The 21,602-nt window shown below is 43.9% G+C and overlaps 1 gene segment (V, D, J or C); it reads right to left on the reverse strand.

Annotated features, from left to right (window-relative positions):
• Positions 1-18,104: 18,104 nt before the first annotated feature.
• LOC116981491 lies at positions 18,105-18,597 on the reverse strand. The segment is given in 2 exon segments: positions 18,105-18,433; positions 18,552-18,597. Coding segments are annotated over 2 exon segments (375 nt in total).
• Positions 18,598-21,602: the final 3,005 nt, after the last annotated feature.

Consider the following 21,602-nt stretch of genomic DNA (forward strand, 5'->3'; position numbering starts at 1 on the left):
ACTAAAGTCCATATAGACAACATCCACTGCTTTACCCTCGTCAATTTCCCTAGTAACCTCTTCAAAAAATTAAAGACGATTAGTCAAACATGACCTTCCAGGCACAAATCCATGCTGACTGTTCCTAATCAGACCATGTTTATCCAGATGCTTATATATATTATCTCGAAGTATCTTTTCCATTAATTTTCCAACCACTGAAGTCAAACTAACAGGCCTATAATTGCCAGGTTTACTCCTAGAACCCTTTTTAAACAATGGAACAACATGCGCAGTACGCCAATCTTCGGGGACTATTCCCGTTTCTAATGGCATTTGAAATATTTCTGTCATAGCCCCGGCTATTTCTACACTAACTTCCCTCAATGTCCTAGGGAATATCCTGTCAGGACTTGGAGACTTATCCACTTTTATATTTTTCAAAATCGTCAGTACATCTTTTACTTTGAAACTCATAACATCCATAGCTACTCTACTAGTTTCCCTTACCTCACATAATTCAATATCCTTCTCCTTGATGAATACCGAAGAAAAGAAATTGTTCAATATCTCCCCCATCTCTTTTGACTCTGCAGATAGCTGTCCACTCTGTCTCTCCAATGGACCAATTTTATCCCTCGTTATCCTTTTACTATTAATGATATACTCATGCCTTCATAGTCCCCTTTGTTCAACTACATCACTGACATTTCCGATTTAATCTTCTCCTTCTCAAATTGCAGATTAAAACTAATCATATTATGATCACTGCCTCCAAGCGGTTCCTTACCTCGAGTTCTCTTATCAAATCTGGTTGATTGGACAACACTAAATCGAGAATTCTCTGGTCGGCTCCATTACAAGCTGCTATAATAACCCATCTCGGAGGCACCAGAGTGTTATTACCTTAGTTACATGCCCGATTTAACTCCAGCTGCAACTTACACGCTACACCCGGGCTACTATTTGGGGGTCTATTTGCATTCATATAGAATACTTTTAATTCCTTACGCATCTCACCTTTCACATCGATCCCTATTACACTTGGCCATAGTCTCCTATCCCTTTGTGAGCTTTCTTTCCCGTTAATTCTGGGGGTCATTAACTATCCATTTACTCTTTTTCCCTTTAACTCCGTCCTTAACTATCCCATTTGACACCCCACCTCCGTTAGTCAGTTTAAAACCACCAGTGTAGCAGTGCCAAACCTGCCTGCCAGAATGCTGGTGTCCCACCTGATAAAGTGCAATCAGTCCCTTTTGTACAGTTCCCGCTTACTCCAAAAGATCCCAGTGATCTAAGAATCTAAATCCCTGCCCCCTGCACCAGGTCCTCAGCCACGCATTCAGGACCTGTATCTCCCTGTTCCTGGTCTCGCCAGCACGAGGAACTGGAAGCAACCCGGAGATAACAACCCTGGAGATCCTGCGCTTCAGCAATTTTCCGAGCTCTCTCAAGTCACGGTAAAGAATATTCATACCCTTCTTTCCGACATCGTTTGTGCCGACATGCACAATTAAAGGACATAAGTTTAAGGGTAACATGAGGGGGAACTTCTTTACTCAGAGAGTGGTGGCTGTGTGGAATGAGTTTCCAGTGAAGGTGGTGGAGGCAGGTTCGTTTTTATAATTTAAAAATAAATTGGATAGTTATATGGACGAGAAACGAATGGAGGGGTATGGTCTGAGCGCAGGTATATGAGACTAGGGGAGAATACGTGTTCGACACGGACTAGAAGGGTCGAGATGGCCTGTTTCCGTGCTGTAATTGTTATATGGTTATATGGTTATATGGTTAGTTGCACTACAACTTCCGGCTATTCACCTTCGCCCTTGAGGATTTTCTGCACTCTGTCCGTGACATCCTGGATCCTGACACCAGGGAGGCAACGCTCCATCATCGAACCCCGTCTGTTGCCGCAGGAACCCCTGTCCGTACCTCTCACAATGGAGTCTCCAACTACCACGGCGTTGCCTGACGTCGGCCTCTTTGGTTTTGGCTCAACAGCACTTTTTGCTTCGCAAGCCAGTCCGCCGCTCAGTGTGTTAACGTCTTCTGTCCCGACAGCTTCTAAGTGGGTGAGCCTGTTCTCAGGAGGCACAATACCCGGGGAACTTTGCATTCCATGTTTCCTTCCCTTTCTCACCGTCATCCACCTTCTCTCTTCCAGTACCTTAGGTTTAGTTACCTGCTGCAAAAAATGGAGAATGATGAAATAAACTTTTATCGAAATATAAACTGATAACAAAAGTATTTTGGGGACAAAATGTATTTTCTTTCAGCTGCTTGCTCCAGTTGTGATATCCATTGGGATCAGTGTCCATTTGTGACGTGGCGCCACTTTCCACAGCAATCTGTTCTGAACTAGATTTACCAACAAACCCTGCATCCATCGTATCCAGCCGCCACGCCTCCAACTGAATGGCAATAGCTCTACTAATCTAGTCCTCGACTCTCCCCCCTGATCACACTATTCTTCTCCAAACCCATCTCTGATTGCTCATGTAAGTACTCGGGTTACAAATCTGCTTAATATAATGAGTTTACAATGTACATTAAAGATTCACTCTTCACCAGTTCCAACCAACGGCGGTGGATGGTGTTTATACAAGCAAGGGAATCCAATTATATTTTAAGGAAGCAGAGACTAGTAATCGGGGGCGGTAAAGCGAAACGGTTCGCGTTTGTGATTGGTCATAGAGCAAATTGGTCTGGCATTTATCTCCCAAGCCATTACCCCAGCGCAGACGCTGCAGTTCTGCAGAGGCAAAGTGTTGAGAATGAAAACAAGAGGAAACAGCTTGAAAGGATGATTCTCAGACTCGTGTGCATCGTGCGTAGAACTCCGCAGTTGGGAAGATATTGAGAATGATGGAAGAGGCTTCCAATTAAAATGTAACTGATTACGAAAAACAAGGAATATTTCTGCTGTTAGTGCCAGCTAATATATTTATGAGGATTAGGGTTGATTGGTGACTTTTGACTTGGCGGCAACTTCTGCACAAATCTTTCCATAACATTATTTACAATCAAACCCTCCATACTTTGAATCCAATAGCCAAGCCTTCAGCTCTCAATGCCAATAGGTCCACAATTCTGTTCCTCAGCCGTTCCATGCCCATCACTCTTTTCCTTTTGCGGCCATCTATTTTCCATGTAAGTACCCAGATCACAATTCTTGATACACTTCTTGTAAACGGCTTCTCCTACCTTTGTGCAATAATATGTATATAAACACAAATATTTCGTTTAGGGATACAGCGCGGAAACAGGCCCCTCGGCTCACAATGTCCGCGTTGATCAGCGATTCCCGCACTCTAACACTATTCTACGCACTGGAGATATTTTACCATTTTACCGAAACTACAAACTGATACGTCTTTGGAGTATTCGAGGAGACCAGGATAAAACGCTTCTTGGAGAACGGACCACTCGTCACGCGGATAACGGACAAACTCCGTGCAGGCAAAAACCGTGGCCAGGATCAAACCCGGATCTCTGGCTGTTTCGGACAGCAACACTACAGCTGGGGCGCGTGGCCTCCGTCCCCGTTCTGCAGCGGGCGAACCAGGCATACCGGGCCGGTCATCAGTTATAGGCGATTGAGGTCTGGCCTAGCCGGTGATACTCTGTCGGCGGTGGGCTGCCGACTGCTGGGTTTGGCCGCGGCTAGATCGCATTTGGCCGCGCTTTGGCCACATTCGAAACACATGCTGGTTTGCCGTTTAATTGGTCTCTGTAATTGTTCCTGTGGGCAGGAGAGAGGCTGTGTGTGGGTACTTGCTGGACGGCGCGGACGTGATGGAGCGAATGGACAGTTTTCACTCTGTAAACGAAACTTAAGAAAACTCAAGCAATGTATTATAGTTCACTTTATAATTCGCTCTCTTCTGAAGCGGCTCGAAGTTAGATTGTTTTCCTTTCAAAGTCATTATCGTGTAACTGAAATGTAACTAGCAGATGGAAGAGATGTCACCGGAAGTAAATATAATGATATGTTTCTGGCTTGTTCTTCACACTTCTTTATTCTTCCAAGTACATTTTAGATTGAAAGAACAACAGATGAAAAACGATTTTGTTCTCAACATGAATCCTATTAAATCGCAGACAAAAATATATGCGGGATTGATTCGAGTTGATCAAGAGCACCTTGGTTCGCATTGAATAATTAAAATTGTTGAAACAGAATCTCTTGCTTGTTTCATATTGCTCGTGTTCAGAGTTCTTCAACGACGAAGAAATATCCACCTGGTGAACTTGGCCAACACATTCCTAAGTATTCTTAATTTGAGTGTTAATAATAAATAGATCTTGGACTAAATCGACTAAACCTGTTGTTTTTATTCCTGTATTGAAAGAAGTTGCGCAACGTCTGGGGGCAGATAAATCCTCGGTAACCCGTCATGGTCAATGTGTATCTGCAACAACAGAGGTGCAGCTGTAGAAACGCTGCAGAATATGACAGTGCCCCAATGCCTTATTTCATCGAATCTGCTTTTTAACATTAGGACCGAACTCTCTCTTCAGTACATGAATGTATGTTTATTGCTAATATTATGCCAATCTCCGTTCAGTCACCATTCAAATACACTTTACTGATTGCACTGGCGAATTCCGTTTTGGAAAAAAAATTGCCTTGATCAATAACCTAACATTTTCGCCTTACAACTGCTGCCTTGCCGCTGGAGATTTATTTTATTTTCTGTGCAATAGTACATGTTGAGTATCTGCGGTATTTTGTATTTTTATTAAACTACGCCCTATTGCAGCTGGTCCAAATTCGGCGCATGTTCTGCTGTATAAGCCAAACATGCAGGGTACAGCCATTGCCTGAAAATAAAATACTTCATTTTACAGCAGGCACAATCACTGTTCACAATCACTGCACCTCTTCGGACTGACTGTGGCCATTGCGAAAATAATACCGAACTTCCTAAACCTGGTCCAGACACTGTCTGCTTTGTAACTTAGAAAATATAACATAGAGCAAAAGAACTTTCAGTTTAGTTTATTGTCACGTGTACCGAGGTACATTGGAAAACGTTTTTTGCGTGCTATCCAGTCAGCAGAAAGACAATACGTGATTGTAATCGAGCCATTCGCAGTATTATAGATACATGATATGCATGCATAGATACATGCATCCCGGAGTACTCAAGGAAGCAGTGGATGCATTAATGATGATTTTTTTCTAAATTCTTTAGATTCTGGAGTAGTTCCTGAGGATTGGAGGGTAGTAAATTTAACCCCACTTTTTAAAAAGGGAGGGAGAGATAAAACGGGGAATTACAGACCAGTTGGTCCAACATCGGTAGTGGGGAAACTGCTAGAGTTAGTTATTAAAGATGGGATAGCAGCACATTTGGAAAGTGTTGAAATGATTGGGCAAAGTCAGCATGGATTTATGAAAGGTAAATCATTTCTGACGAATCTGATAGAATTTTTCGAGGATGTAACTAGTAGAGTGGATAATGGAGAACCAGTAGGTGTGTTATATCTGTACGTTCAGAAGGGTTTCGACAAGGTCCCACATAAGAGATTAGTATACAGACTTAAAGCATACGGTATTGGGGATTCAGTATTGATGTGGATAGGGAACTGGCTGGCAGACAGGAAGCAATGAGTGGGAGTAATCGATGGAAGGCAGTGACCAGTAGGGTACCGGAAGGCTCAGTGCTGGGACCCCAGCTATTTACAATATATATTAATGATTTGGACGAGGGAATTGAATGCAACACCTCCAAGTTTGCGGAAGACACAAAGCTGGGGGGCAGCGTCAGCTGTGAGGAGGATTCTTGAAGGCTGCAAGATGACTTGGATGGGCTGGGTGAGTGGGCAAATGCATGGCAGATGCAGTATAATGTGGATAAATGTGAGGTTATCCACTTTGGAGGCAAAATAGGAAAGTAGACTATTATCTGAATGGTGGCCGATTAGGAAAAGGGGAGATGCAACGAAACCTGGGTGTCATGGTACATCAGTCATTGAAAGTAGGCACGCAGGGGCAGCAGGCAGTGAAGAAAGTGAATGGTATGTAGCATTCATAGCAAAAGGATTAGGGTATAGGAACTGGGAGATTCTACTGCAGATGTACAAGGTCTTGGTGAGACCACACCTGGAGTATTGCGTACAGTTTTGGTCTCCTAATCTGAGGAAAGACATTCTTGCCATAGAGGGAGTACAGAGAAGGTTCACCCGACTGATTCCTAGGATGTCGAGTCTTTCATATGAAGAAAGACCGGCCAGACTCGGCTTGTACTCGCTAGACTTTAGAAGATTGGGGGGGGGGGGGGGGATCTTATAGAAACTTAGAACATTCTTAAAGGGTTGGACAGGCTAGATGCAGGAAGATTGTTCCCGATATTGGGGAAGTCCAGAACAAGGTGTCACAGTTTAAGGATAAGGGGGAAATCGTTTAGGACCGAGATGAGAAGAATAGTGGTGAATCTCTGCAATTCTCTGCCACAGAAGGTAGTTGAGGGCAGTTCATTGGCTATATTTAAGAGGGAGTTAGATGTGGCCCTTGTGGCTAAAGGGATCAGGGGGTATGGAGAGAAGGCAGGTACAGGACACGGAGTTGGATGATCAGCCATGATCATATAGAATGGCGGTGCAGGCTCGAAGGGCCGAATGGCCTACTCCTGCACCTAATTTCTATGTTTCTATAAGGGGACAACGTCTAATGCAAGGTGAAGCCAGCATAGCCCAATCAAACATGGTGCTAGTTTCAGCATTTAGGTGGATCAGTTGAAGAACAGATTTTTAGATCACAGTGTTTGTGTCGACCAGATTCCAAGAGCAGCTCCGGTCTACCTGCGCGTAACCAATATCCCTCCATTTTCTGCAGATTCATATCTCCATCCAAAACTATTTTAAATTCTACTATCGTACCGGCCTTAACCATGAGCCCTGGCCGCGCGTTATATGCACTCGCCACACTTTGTGTAAAACCTTGCGCCGCACATTTTCTTTAAATTTTGCCCTTCTGAGCATAAAGCTGTGCCCTCTTGTATATATTTTTTCCATTCTGGGAACATCAAAGTTCTGACAGTCTACCGGGTCTTATAAGTTTACATAACTCAACCAGGTCTCCCCGCAATCTCCGACGTTCCAGAGGGATAAAAATCCAAATATGACCAATCTCTCTCTGTATCTAATACCCGCTAATCCAGCCACCATGCGCAACAGAGCAACTGCGGCTGTAAAACACGCTGTTCTTAGCAAGTTTCTCCATCTTGCTGAATTGGCAAAGTCATTCACTAATGGCTTTGCTGCCGGTCACCAGTGTGTGCAGCATTGTAGTTTAGTTAGTTTACATTAGTTTGGTGTAGTTCAAGTAAACTAAAGAAATACAATTACAAAAACAATACTATACAAAAAACAAAACAAATGAATGACCAGGTACACTACATGCACAGGCTCTCCCTTGTCCATTGTCCTACTACCTACCTTAAAAACATCCAGAACATTAGTCAAACGTGAATTCCCCTTCGTAAATCCATGCTGACTCGGACCGAACCTGTTACTGCTATCCAAATGTGCCGCTATTTCGTCTTTTTGTAATTGATGCCAGCAACTTCCCCACCACCGATGTCAGGCTAACTGGTCTATAATTCCCTGTTTTCTCTCTCCCGCCTTTCTTAAAATGTGCGATAACATTTGCTAGCCTCCAATCTACAGGAACTGATCCTGAATCTATAGAACATTGGAAAATTAACACCAATGCATCCACGATTTCTAGAGCAATTTCCTTAAGTACCCTGGGATGCAGACTATCGGGCCTTAGGGATTTATCAGCCTTCAGTCCCATCAGTCCATCCAACACCATTTCATGCCTAATGTGTATTTCCTTCAGTTCCCTCGTCAACCCAGATCCTCTGGCCACTTCTACATCAGGAAAATTGTTTGTGTCCTCCTTAGTGAAGACGGATCTAAAGTTCAACTCATCTGCCATTTCTTGTTCCCCATAATAAATTCACGTTTTTCAGTGTTCTATTGTCCAGTCTTCAAGGATATAGTTGAGGCATGTACTGTCTCAACGTTTAAGAAATATTGCGACAGTTACATGGATAAGATATGTTAAGAGGAATATGGGCCACCCGTAGGCATGTGGGGTGTGCAGATGGGGTACGTTGGTCATCGTGGGCAGGTTGTGCGGGAGGACTATTTTTCACGATATATGACACTAGAACTCTATGCCAAGATCGAAGAACAACAAGTCACCTTCCGCTTGTGCAAGGCACGAGTTTCTGGAGTTAACATCCGAGTCTTCAACGTTACTAAATCTCTCTTCCTGCTCATTTGGAAGAAAATTCTGCATATCGACGTCTGTCTTGATTATATTGCCTCTCGTTATAAGGTTCAAAACTTGAAATGTCCACTCACAACATCGTTCGCTCCAGATAAATAAAATATCCTAACCGATACAGTCTCTCTCGGAATTGAACGTCTCCAGTCCTGGCAAAAACATTGTCATTAATACGCTGCCACTCCCCAGATTAATGGTATCATTGCTAACATATTGCGACCTGGAGAACATCGCACGTGCGGTCTCGCCAACGTCCCAGACCAGATGGTTAAACTCCACTTATACCCAACTGCGTGCGACTCCTGCAGTGAAATAAGCCCACACCTCAAGCTGGCTGAGGGGGGAAAATCCTACCATCTACATTCAAATTGACTCGCATTGGTTGGAAGCAAATTGTTCATGGACAAGATGGAGAAAAGGCCCTGTTTCTGTGCTGTGTAACATGCAACTACCACTTACAGTGAGAGTTGATTCAATATACTTGCCCCTCCCGTGAGGAAGAGTTGGCGCTGCGTCCCTTCAAATATTTACCGTCTCATTTTAGACTCTTGCCCTCTTTTAGAGACCTACATCAGAGGAACAAAATAAAATGCCTCAACTGATCACTTTGTCATATTTTAACCCTCCACAACTGCTCAGGGTTTTGTTCGCTGCAGAAGGATAAGGCTTCTGCATTAGCCAGTCCATCTCACAATTCACACTCTCCAATATTAGTACCATTCTTATGAAGAGTGTTGCATACTCCCTAGTTTAAATGTATCCTTAATAAATTATTTCGAAAAATAATATCCCTCCTCCTATGCTGTGCTGCTCTGTGAAGGTTTGTATGTGAATTGCTTAGGTCGAGTGCAGCAAACATGACACTTCTTTCTTCGGTCAATACATTCTTCAGAATGATCTATCCCCAAACATTTACAGCCGGTCAGAGTCTCTTTAACCCATTCAATCAGTTATATAATCTTGCACATCAACATTCGTGATATCTCCAACGGATTACTGCATTGAGAAGATTTCGCGCTAATATCTGGAATAACATCAAAATCTGTTCACCTCTGTGTTTTATGCATTAACACATTCCTTTAAAGATAACCTGTTCATAAAGAATATTTCTAGCCGCTGTTTATTGCCAGTCAGTTGTCACGTTACACATTAAAGTCGCCTATTCTTTACTTCATGAAGTGCCAACAGTTGAAATACATGAATACTGCTGTTGTAGCAAAATTGTATACGATGTCGTCTAGAAGGTTCCCTGTGATTTACATCATTTAGACCCTGCCCAAAAATGATTATCTTTCCTTTTGAAAGGGAGCTCCACGGAAAATCCCAGATCAAATTATTAATGGGTGCATGTTAAATGAATGGAACGGTGTCTGGAAAATGCATTACAAATGCTACAAATAATATACTGTATTACATCGCAGCATGTGTGGATAAATGCTACATAACATGAATTTTGCTGCATCTGCAGGCAACGCGTTAAAATTTAAAAATAGAATTTGCAGTCGTATTTTACAGTTCCTTTGTTCTGTTGGTGCTCAGCTGGTGCCTGAGTAGCGAGCGATCGCATAATGAGTTTGATCGCTTTGCATCACCTGGGAGCAAACTATTTGTTCAATGGTCCACAATAAATGTCCGCGGGGAGGTGAACGCACGCTGTCCTTCACTTTGTCCTAAGAATATAAATATAGCGCTGTTTGACTTCTCACTTTGACTCCTATACGTTTTGCACTGCATAACTGCTGACGGCTTGAAGGAAAAATGAGTTGGAAGCGGCACTTGACAGTTGAATATTATTATTATCCAATTCTAGCAGCAATCGCAATACCCGGTAGGTCAATTGAACGCAGTAAGTGGGACTGAGTTGTGGGATGCTATGTTGATAAAGACAATGTTAAAGGTAAAGTGAAAATAGTGTGCGAAACACGGGAATGCTAGACTGCATCCTTCAGGTTAGGGCGGTATTAACCATAACATGTTAATATACTTGCATCAGAAAGAACTGCATTTGCTGAAGAAATTGAAGCCGGACAAAAATATTGGAGAAACTCGGCGCGTGAAGCAGCATCAATGAAGCGACGGAATAGGTGACGTTTCGGGTCGAGTGATCAGTCTGAAGAAGGGTCTCGAACCGACACGTCACCTATTCCTTTGTTAATATACTTGATCGTTGGTAGTTCATTGGATCTGGCACAGGTTAATTCTCTTCAGATTCAGGTTTAGGTTCATTGCTGCCATGTCTCTCCGGGAGCTGCATAAAGCTTTGGTTTGCAAGAAATCCAATTAGATCAAATAATACAAGTACAAACAATTCAATCTCAGTAACAGGTAGTGTAAGAGGGGAAATCGGAGTGCAGAGCGTAGTTCAAGTTTGGTAGCGCATTGCAGCGTATCACATCCACAAAGCCCAATGTCCGCAAGGGGATAGAGGAGATACGACAATATCCTTGCAAATGGAAGAGCGGCTCAGAAGCCTGACAACAGAGGGGGAGAAGCTGTTCTGGAGTTTGGTGATGCGAGCTTTAAGCCTTCTGTATCTTCTGCCCGACGGGTGCAGGGAGAGAGGTGGTGAGAGGTGTCTCCGTTTCCAAGGTATTGTGAAGTGCAAACGTAGTCAACAGTGCGGAGTCTATTTCGTGATAACGACCCGGCATCTTCCAGAACCCTGCGCAATTTAATCTTTATAGGGCATAGATGTCCCCACAACAAGCTGTGATACACCCAACAGTATGCGTTCTGTGCTAATCTGTCGCAGCATGTTTGAGTCATCAGAGGCAGGTCAAAGTTCATCAGACTTCTCATTAAAGGTGTTGGTCTGCCGCTGGCTGTCCCTTCGATGTGGTTGTCCATCAAACATCGTTGGTAATATTAATTCCGAGGAACTTGACGTCCTCAATCACTTCCACTTCAGCACCGTTGTTGCTGACCGGTGATCCACCGCATTTCGTGATATCGATAACTTGCTCCTTGGCCTCGTTGATACTGACATAGAGATTGTCATAATCTGGGAGCTTGTGGGAGCGGTCACAGCCGCATTTGGCCGCGGGGTCGTGAGTGCATGGGATGAAGAACCGGGAACCGGATGAGACATCTTTATGCGGCACCGTTGCAGAGATTTATTGTGGAAGGGGTGTTATAACTACTACTCACTGATTAAGGTACGTTCATTAGAACGTCAAGTATGCACTCGCAAGCTGGTGCACTGGTCGCTAGGCTAGGGAGCTTATCAATGGTTTGGATGGGAGTAGTGTTGGGAATGGGAATCTCACTTTCGACTCCTTGCTGCCCGGTTGTTCCCGGGAAGGGTTTATGTCCAGGACGATGTCGTCTGATGCGGACATGTTGCTGCAATATGCAGTCTGCGGTGCAACAAGTGTGGCTGGGAGACAGCTCACGCTGCCTACGTAATCCGCACAGCTCCTTAGCACGCACCCATATTTGTATGTGGGCCAGTTTTTTTCGAACAAATAAGCAAAGCGTACCCAAGTTTGACCCCCGCCTCCAAATGAGCATCGCGTTTCCCTTACATGTAACGACAGTTTTCTCTTTTACAGTGAACTTGTTGGCGATTGTGATCCTGTCCCGCAGAAATTGTGGTCTCTCCAAATGCACCACTCGGTATCTGGTGGCCATGGCGACTGTGGACCTCTCGGTGATTGTCTGCGAAGTGATATTACAACGGATTGCCGACCTTTACTGGATGTACTCATTCCTCTTCCACAATACTGTGTGCAGGTGCATTATGTTCCTCGCTCCCGCGGCCGTTGCCTGTTCTGTTTGGCTCACGGTCGCTTTCACATTTGATCGCTTTGTGGCCATTTCTACTCAGAATCTGAGAACCAGATACTGCACCGAGAGAACCGCGCTGGTGGTTATAGTGACCCTAACTGCGTTCTTCTGTTTACAGAACGCACCCTGGCCGTTTGCGTACATTTATTATTTCAGGGATCAGCAGGGTATACCGTGGGGTTGCCAAATACGATATAACTTCTATAGCCTATCCTCGTGGATAGCATTTTCCTGGACTCAACAGCTGCTAGTCCCAGTCATTCCATTTTGTTTGATTATGCTGATGAACGTGCTCACAGTCAGGCGCATTTTAGTGGCCAGTCGTGTCCGCAGAAAACTCCGCGATCTCAGTAATGAGGACCCCGAGATCGCAAACCGTAGACGGTCCGTCATTTTACTCCTTGCAATCTCCAGCAGTTTTATGCTGCTCTGGGGCACAACTGTAGTATATTTCGTTTTCTATCGAATTACGAATGCATTTATGTACAGGGGGTTGTATAACCCATTTGGAACATTTGAACAAACTGGAATTCTGCTACAACTGTTGAACACCTGTACAAACACACTCATTTACACAGTGACCCAGAGGAGGTTCAGAGAGCATCTGCTCCAGGTACTCATGTACCCCTTCACCCTAACTGTAAGCTTAATAAAATCGAGAACACCTAGTGTAAAATAACATTACATTACTGATCCCTCCGTGTGTGAGTGCAAAAACTAGTTTACTCTGAAATCTTTCCGCATCAATTTAAAACGAAATAGCTGAGAAATGGAATCCGAACGCGTCCCCTGCACTAGAATGCATATTTGGCCATTTATTTAACATGCGACACGGGCGCGTTGTTTAAAATGCCCAGTGGGGAGGGCGGCCATGTGTAACCGAGTGCTATTTTGTACTGGAGCAGACCTCCAATGGTTCTGGAAATGAGCCTCGCCGTTAACTGTTTCCACCTTCCTTTGAATCCAGCGGCAACGTCTCCAACACGCAATGAAAACAGACAGAGAGTTATGGTCCTAAACATTGCATGCCCCCTTACTCTAGAATTCTTTGAGATGTTCCATGGTTACGTATGTAAATGCCCAGTGCACTAATGTGTTTAATAAAATTATTGCTGCAACATTTACGTCAATGAGAGTTGCATTTTATATTTGTTTCTCGCACTGAATGTAATGCCCCATTGTTTCTTACAGAGGCTTTCGGTTTTCAGTACAATTAGTAACTCTGCACCAGATGCAGCCAAAGGTAGTGGGTGTTATTCATACGTTGGCATTACTAATTATATTTTTAATGCAAGCAGTGTGTAACAAGCGAGTGTCCAGTAGAGGGCGGTAAAGTGAGTAAGTTCACCTGTGTGGTAAAGAGATGCTGAATCGATTTGCATTAATGTCCCACCTCCATTGATGCAGCGCCGACGCTGGAGCTCTGCCTATTGGAGATTCGAGTGAGTGCTCACAGAGTCGGATTTATCTCCTCCTGCAGCGCAAGGGAATGTGAGAAATTCATTAATTTATTTTCTTCACCGATGGCGGCTGAGATTTGTATAGCTCCAAATTTGAGTTGAGTACTCTCTCTCCAAATCTTCCGCTCCCGACGCGGTAATGATTACATTTTTACATATTCTGATTGACATTTTTCCTCTCGAGGCCGAAAATACCTTCGCTGAACATGTTATGCTTTATTTCTCGACATGACTGATTAAAGTAAAAAAAATCAAAAGCCTGAATTGAAAACGACTAGCTTCAACTGATGACGTCACAATGTGTTGGCTAGCAGCGATCAGCTTCACTTACGTTCGGGAACGGCTTGAGTTGGAGGACCACGCCTCCTGTGGGGGCTACGGGTAGGGGACGGGTGCGTTGGGGGAGCAGACCCTATCGAAACCTCTCATAACGTTATATACTTCAACCAGATCTTCCTGCAATCTCCGACATTCCAATGGGAAAGAATCCAAATATGACCAATGTCTCCCTGCACCGCTAATCCAGCCACCATTCCGGTAAATGAGCAACTGCGGTTCTAAAACACGCTGTTCTTAATAAATGTGTCCATCTTGCTGATTTGGCAAATACATTCACTAATGGCGTTGCTACTGACCACCAATTAATACAGCGTGCTAGTTTAGTTAGTTTACATTAGTTTATGATATGCGTCGATAGGGTAGATTGTCAGAACTTTAATTTTCCCAACGGACGGTTCTAACCGGTATGGCTGGACTGACATATGTTGAAAGAATGGAGCGACTGGGCTTGTATATACTGGAAATTAGAAGGATGAGGGGGATTTTATTGAAAAATATAATGTCCTTGAGGGTTTGGACACGCTCGAGGCAGGAAACATGTTCCCGATGTTGGGGGAGTCCAGAACCAGGGCCACTGTTTAAGAATAAGGGGTATGCCATTTAGATGGCGATGCGGAAACAAATTTTCACACAGAGTGTAGTGAGTCTGTGGTATTCTCTGCCTCAGACAGTGGTGGAGGCCGGTTCTCTGGATAATGTCAAGAGAGAGCTAGATAGGGCTCTTAAATGTAGCGGAGTCAGGGGATATAAGGCGAAGGCAGGAACGGGGTAGTGATTGGGGATGATCAGCCATGATCACATTGAATGGCGGTGTTGGCTCGAAGGGCCGAATGGCCTACTGCTGCGCCTATTGTCTAATGAAAATAAGCTAATCAGCTACTTTCCAACTGTGTCCTATCTGCAGGACCTTCTCTCTCTGCTTCCAGACCCATAAACTAATTTATTGCACAAACACATGTGTTACTTTTGACGCTAGGGGTATCGACTGTTGCAAGTAAATTAACAGGTAAATTAACAATCGGCAACGTGCAGGATCGTTTCGTTGAACACCTCCGCTCCATTCGCCTAAAACGGTATGATCTCCCGCTTGCTAAATAGCCTACAATGTATTCTTAATCTGTGGTCTGGACTCTCTCAACATTGGGAACATGGTTCCTGCCTCCAACGTGTCCAATCCCTTAATAATATTTTATGTTTCAAAAAGATAGCCTCTCATCCTACTAAATTCCAGTGTATACAAGCCCAGCTGCTCTATTATATCCACATATGACAGTTCCGCCACCCCGGGAATTAATCTCGTGAACCTCCGGTGCACTCCTTCAATAGCAAGAATGTCGTTCCTCAAATCTGGAGACCAAAACTGCACACAATACTCGCGGTGAGGTCTCACTAGGGCCCTATACAACTGTTTTCTCCTGTAATCAATTCCTCGTGTTATGAAGGCCAACGTGCAATTAGCTTTCTTCACTGCCTTCACCACCCGCATGCTTACGTTCAGTGAGTGATGAACAAGGACCCCAGGTGATACCCATCACATTCTCAAGTACAACATTTTCCTTCCCGTTCCTGTTAAATATTTCATAAATCCAACAGAGTCCAACATAAAACATCCCCACACAGTAGATTAAGGTTCCCCACTGTGATTTACGTTGTCCAATCCGCTAAAGATGTCATACACTCAGCCTCCTGCGCCCAAGGAATATAGGCTCAAGGTATCAGAGATCGGCTGTGGACACAGGCCCTTCGTCCCACACAATCTGCGCTTACCAACGACCACCCCATACAGTAGCACTCTACTACAAGCTGGAGACAAGTTACAATTTGCAGACATTAAATTTAAACTATATGTATGTACGTACTTCAAGTCTGGGAGGAAACCAGAGCAACCGTAGAAAAAACAGGCAGTCATCAGAATCAGAATCAGAATGCCGTTTATTGTTATAGGTTGTGAACATGGGTTCAAACGAAATTACCATCCTGCAGAATTAACAACAACAAAACACAACACTTTTCCACATTTTGCACGTTACAACCACAAACGTAAATGTATTTTATTGGGATTTTATGTGATAGACCAACACAAAGTGGCGCATAATTGTGAAGTGGAAGGAAAATTATACATGGTTTTCAAATTTGTTTACAAATAAAAAACTGAGCCCCTCTGAGTCAATACTTTGTAGAACCACCTCGCTGCAATTACAGCTGCAAGTCTTTTGGGGTATGTCTCTACCAGTTTTTCATACCTAGAGACTGAAATGTTTGCCCATTCTTCTTTGCAAAATAGTTCAAGCTCAGTCAAATTGGATGGAGAGCGTCTGTGAACAGCAATTTTCAAGTCTTGACAGAGATTCTCAATTGGATTTAGGTCTGGACTTTGACTGGGCCATTCTAACACATACATATGCTTTGACCTAAACCATTCCATTGTAGCTCTGGCTGTATGTTTAGGGTCGTTGTCCTGCTGGAAGGTGAACCTCCGCCCCAGTCTCAAGTCTTTTGCAGACTCTAACAGGTTTTCTTCCAAGATTGCCCTGTATTTGGCTCCATCCTTCTTCCCATCAACTCTGACCAGCTTCCCTGTCCCTGCTGAAGAAAAGCATCCCCACAGCATGATGCTGCCACCACCATGTTTCACAGTGGGGATGGTGTGTTCAGGGTGATGTGCAGTGTTAGTTTTCCGCCACACCTATCGTTTTGCATTTAGGCCAACTTCAATTTTGGTCTCATCTGACCAGAGCACCTTCCTCCACATGTTTGCTGTGTCCCCCACATGGCTTGTGGCAAACTGCAAAAGGGACTTCTTATGGCTTTTTTTCAACAATGGCTTTCTTCTTACCACTCTTCCATAAAGGCTCGATTTGTGGAGTGCACGACTAATAGTTGTCCTGTGGACAGATTCTCCCACCTGGGCTGTGGATCTCTGCAGCTCCCCCAGAGTTACCATGGGCCTCTTGGCTACTTCTCTGATCAATGCACTCCTTGCCCGGCCTGTCAATTTAGGTGGACGGCCATGTCTGGGTAGGTTTGCAGTTGTGCCATACTCTTTCCATTTTCGGATGATGGATTGAACAGCGCTCTGAGAGATGTTCAAAGCTTTGGATATATTTTTATAAAATAACCCTGCTTTAAACTTCTCCACAACTTTATCCCTGACCTGTCTAGTGTGTTCCTTTGGGCTTCATGATGCTGTTTGTTCTCTAATGTTCTCTAACACACCTCTGAGGCCTTCACCGAACAGCTGTATTTATACTGAGATTAGATTACACACAAGTGTACTCTATTTACTAATTAGGTGACTTCTGAAGGCAATTGGTTGCACTGGATTTTATTTCGGGTTATCAGAGTAAAGGGGGCAGAAAACTTTTGCACGCCACACTTTTTAGTTTTTTATTTGTAAAAAAATTTGAAAACCATATATCATTTTCTTTCCACTTCACAATTATGCTCCACTTTGTGTTGGTCTATCACATAAAATCCCAATAAAATACATTTACGTTTGTGGTTGTAACGTGACAAAATGTGGAAAGGTTCAAGGCGTATGAAAACTTTTGCAAGCCACTGTATATCCAGCGACACAGATCTGGATTACTCAGAGGGCCCAATGGTGAACTACCCATCTGCATCAGCCATGGTCATATTGACTGGCGGTGCAGGCTCTAAGGGCCGAATGGCTTACTCCTGCACATATTTTCTATGTTTCTATGACTGCTAATCCGCCATTTGCGGTAGTATATTTTGGTTTATAGACGTCCTATTCTTCCCGCGTCCCGGACGATTTTGCTGCTATTAGTGAAGGCCAACTACCAGATGAGATTAGAAAGTCTGTCAGGGTGTCGCTGAAGTGGAATTGGTTAACGTAATTGTGATAATTCCGGGCCAGTCCATCCTCCATCCAGTGACACCCTCGTTTCTATAATTGAAACAGAAAATTCTACAGTTATTAAACAGGTTATCCAGGACTGAGAGAGAGTGAAACAGAACACACATTTCAGATCTCTGGTCACATATTCTATCCCGCTGTCATAAGAGCTCTTGTAATTCTCTAAAGCTAGGGGCTAATGTTATGGAAACGGATTCCGGAGAAGCAGCTCGCAGTTGGAAACAATAAAACCACCAGGACACCTGCACACAATGAAAGCAAACCGACAACTGAGAGAGAACAGGAAAGCAGACACATCCAACCGCATCAGCGGAGCAGAGAGCAAGAAAAAGGCGATGTTTTTGTAAGGGGCTTAACTTGTTTCCATCACTGTGCGCCACAGTGCGCAGTAATAGACTGCAGAGTCGCTGAGATCCAGCCCTGAGATACTCAAGCTGGTGAACTTAGGCGCGACATTGAGCTCAATGGAGAAACGAATGTCAGCGTATTGGGCCTTATCTTCATTGTTGTAGGTGTCTCTCAACATAGTAAACTCGGGCTGCATGCCTGGATATTGTCGGTACCAGTATAAACCATATCCAGTCCATGTGGTATCATAGTTACAGGTTAAAGTTACCGCTTCTCCTTTTGTCTTCGTCGCCGAGGGCAGTGGCTGTGTGACAGATTCTCCGTAAATCGTGACTGTAAAATAAATATATTGAGATAGTAACAGACACCGGAGTGCCATGAGATTGCACTTCTCAAGCCAAAATCTCACTGAGGAGGGCGAGGGGAACTGAAAATATTGATCCAGAATTACCTGTCAGAAACGCTCCCCACACAACACAGATGCCGATGAAACGCATTTTACCCCTTCACTCTGTACTAGCTGAGTTCCAAACTTGAAGAGACACAAACTGGAGCGTTTTCTCAGTCAAATAGCGTCAGCTGGTCTCCGGATGTTCGCTGTCACTGCCCTGTGCCCCCAGTGATGGAGTCAGAGATGTGGGTGGGCAGAGGGGTCTCAGCCAATTGAAATAAACGTAGCCGGAATCCAGCTTTCCCCCCAAGAGTAGTCGCATCCGCTTGAACAAACCGTGGTTGAGGAAGGCATATTTGTTCTTGTAACCGGTAGTGAAGGTGCGAAGCCTGAGATTGTTAAACGAAACAATAATAAGGTGCATATTCACAAATGGAATAGATCGGGTAAACTCACAGAGTCTCTTGGACAGATTCGGGGGATCGAGAAACGGAGACCATAGATTTAAGGTGATTGGGGAGGAAGTTTTCATAGAGACCTGAAGGGTGACGTTTTCATGCAAAGGGGGCTTGGCGCATAGAACGAGCTGCCGGAGGTACTAGTTAAGGCAGGCACAATCGCAAAGTTTAAGAAGAACGTTGACATGTACATGGATAGAACAGATGTTGAGGGATATGGGCCAAACGCATGCAGGTAGGACTAGTGTAGATGGAACATGTTGGCCGGTGTGGGCAAGTTGGGCCGAAGGGTGTGTTTCCACGCTGTAAGACTCTATGATGCCATGAATCTAAAAATAAACACCACAGTATTAACGGCATCCCTCGAAAGGCGACAGGCAGTGAACAGATGTGCAGTCGCTTCGGCCGTGTCGAGAAAATGAGAGTTATTACGATGTTTTGATGTTTACATTGAGAAATGCACGTGATTTCTATATGAAGTAAATTACACGCAAAGCCAGAAGGATGTGTAAGGAGCCATTTTCAATCAGTTTTCAGTTCCACTCCCCTCCATCCGCCATGTTTTGGCCTATGAAATTAATTCCTGAGGACCTCATCCCACCGAGTCCACGCCGCCCATCGATGACCCGATCACTTTTCCATCTATTCCTTGCACACTTGGTGCATGTTCACAGAGGCCAATTCACCTAAACAAACCACACGTATTTGGGATACGGGAGGAAATCAGAGCACCTTGACGATACCGACACGGTCACAGCGAGACGGGAAAACTCCACTCAGACATTACCCGAGTACAGGATTTATCCCGGATCTCTGAAACTTTGAGGCAGTAGCTGCGCCACTGTGCCGCCAAAATGTGTGATTTGTTTTTATAAAGAGTGCAGCTGGGTGATTGTTGAACTTTAACCACAGCTAGCCGGCAAAATAGGTTTGGAATTTCCATGAGTTTCAGCATTATATCGAGTGGTCTGGTGATCTGCATTCTGCGCGCCGACCGCTGCTGCCTGGATTCCGTTCGTGGTCAAGGAGTAGGGCGGTTTATTTCTGCCTCCAGTGGAAACATTATTAGACCGCGCACCGTTCACTCTGTGTAGTTTCAGCGTCGCCTCCACCACGTGAACAGTCAGCAGCTGATTAACATTTATGATACACTTATGCAAAATGCATAAACATTATTGCTACCAACGGGTAACATTACCATAAACCCGAGAGGTTCAGGCGGACAGGTTGTTTCAGATTAAAATTAATATTGAGATTCACATTCAAAATATATCACCAAAGTCAAAGAAAATATAAGCTAACAATGGCCAACAATTCATCTTTTCGAATATGCTAACTATACAACCTGTTGTCCGTCATGTAAACAACCCATTGGAGATTGAAAGATAATTCGAATGCACTCTCGCTCACCTGCTCGCGGAGTGGAGTGGATATCAGGGCAGTTGGGGAGGAGCAGCCATAAATTGTGAAATCGCAACATTTGACTGGGTCTTCACATGGAAATGGTTCCGCCTTCACAGACCTCGACTATGGGGAAAACAACTGCGATTATTGTAAATTGTGGAACCAGTCGTAGTGCGTCAAGTTTTTTGTAATTAAAAATATATAGTTTATTCGAGAAATAAATAAATGCAATACATGATCCTTCCAAAACCCCATCCGACATTCTCGGAGTCTAAACATACATTCAATACTGTTTACACAAATTACACAATTTTACCTCCCACCTAAGTGGTCACAAGTAACATTAGCAAATTTGCAGATGACACAAAGCTGGGTGACAGTGTGAACAGTGAGGAGGATGCGGTGAGAATGACTTCGACAGGGTGGGTGAGTGGGGAGATGCATGGCAGCAATTTAATGTGGGTAAATGTGAGGTTAGCCACTTAATTAATGTGAGGTTAGCCAAGTAATTCCACATCAATGCATTATCAACGCATTCCGATGCTTTCGCCCTAATAGCTGGAATAACGGCACATGCGGTCCCCCTGTCTGTTTTATTGATAAAAACATCGCTCAAAATATAACTATTTGATCAAGGACATTCGTTGCTGACATTTATTTCTGGTCATTTGGCACGTTATGCATTATATTTTCTTATCATTTTCATCATGAAGTGCCAACAGGTGAAATATATTAATGCTGCTGCTGTCTCCAATTGTATTCACACCAAACTAGAAAAGACCACGTGATTTACATCATTTAGACCGCTGCACGGGAATAATTCTCGTTTGTTTTGAAGAAGAGCTCCTAGCGAAATCCAGGAAAATATTATTACTGGGTATATGTCAAGTGAATTCAATAGTGTCTGGGAAGAGCAGTAGAAAGGTTGCAAATACAATATTACATCGCAGCATGTGTTGATAAGTGATCACAAGGTCATAAGTGATAGGGGCAGAATTAGGTCACTAGGCCCATCAAATGTACTCCGCCATTTAATCATGGATGGTCCATCTCTCCCCCACAACCCCATTATCCTGCCTTCTTCCCATAACCCCTCGTACTATTCAAGAATTCATCGACCTCTACCTCAAATGTATAAATTGACGGCTTCCACAGACTGGAGTGGCAAAGAACTCCACTTATTCACCACCATTTAATTAAAGAAATTCATCCTCATTCTTCCCAAAGGAACGCCATTCCATTTTGAGGC

The sequence above is a fragment of the Amblyraja radiata genome, chromosome 15, assembly GCF_010909765.2.
Source record: "Amblyraja radiata isolate CabotCenter1 chromosome 15, sAmbRad1.1.pri, whole genome shotgun sequence".
Lineage (NCBI taxonomy): Eukaryota > Metazoa > Chordata > Chondrichthyes > Rajiformes > Rajidae > Amblyraja > Amblyraja radiata.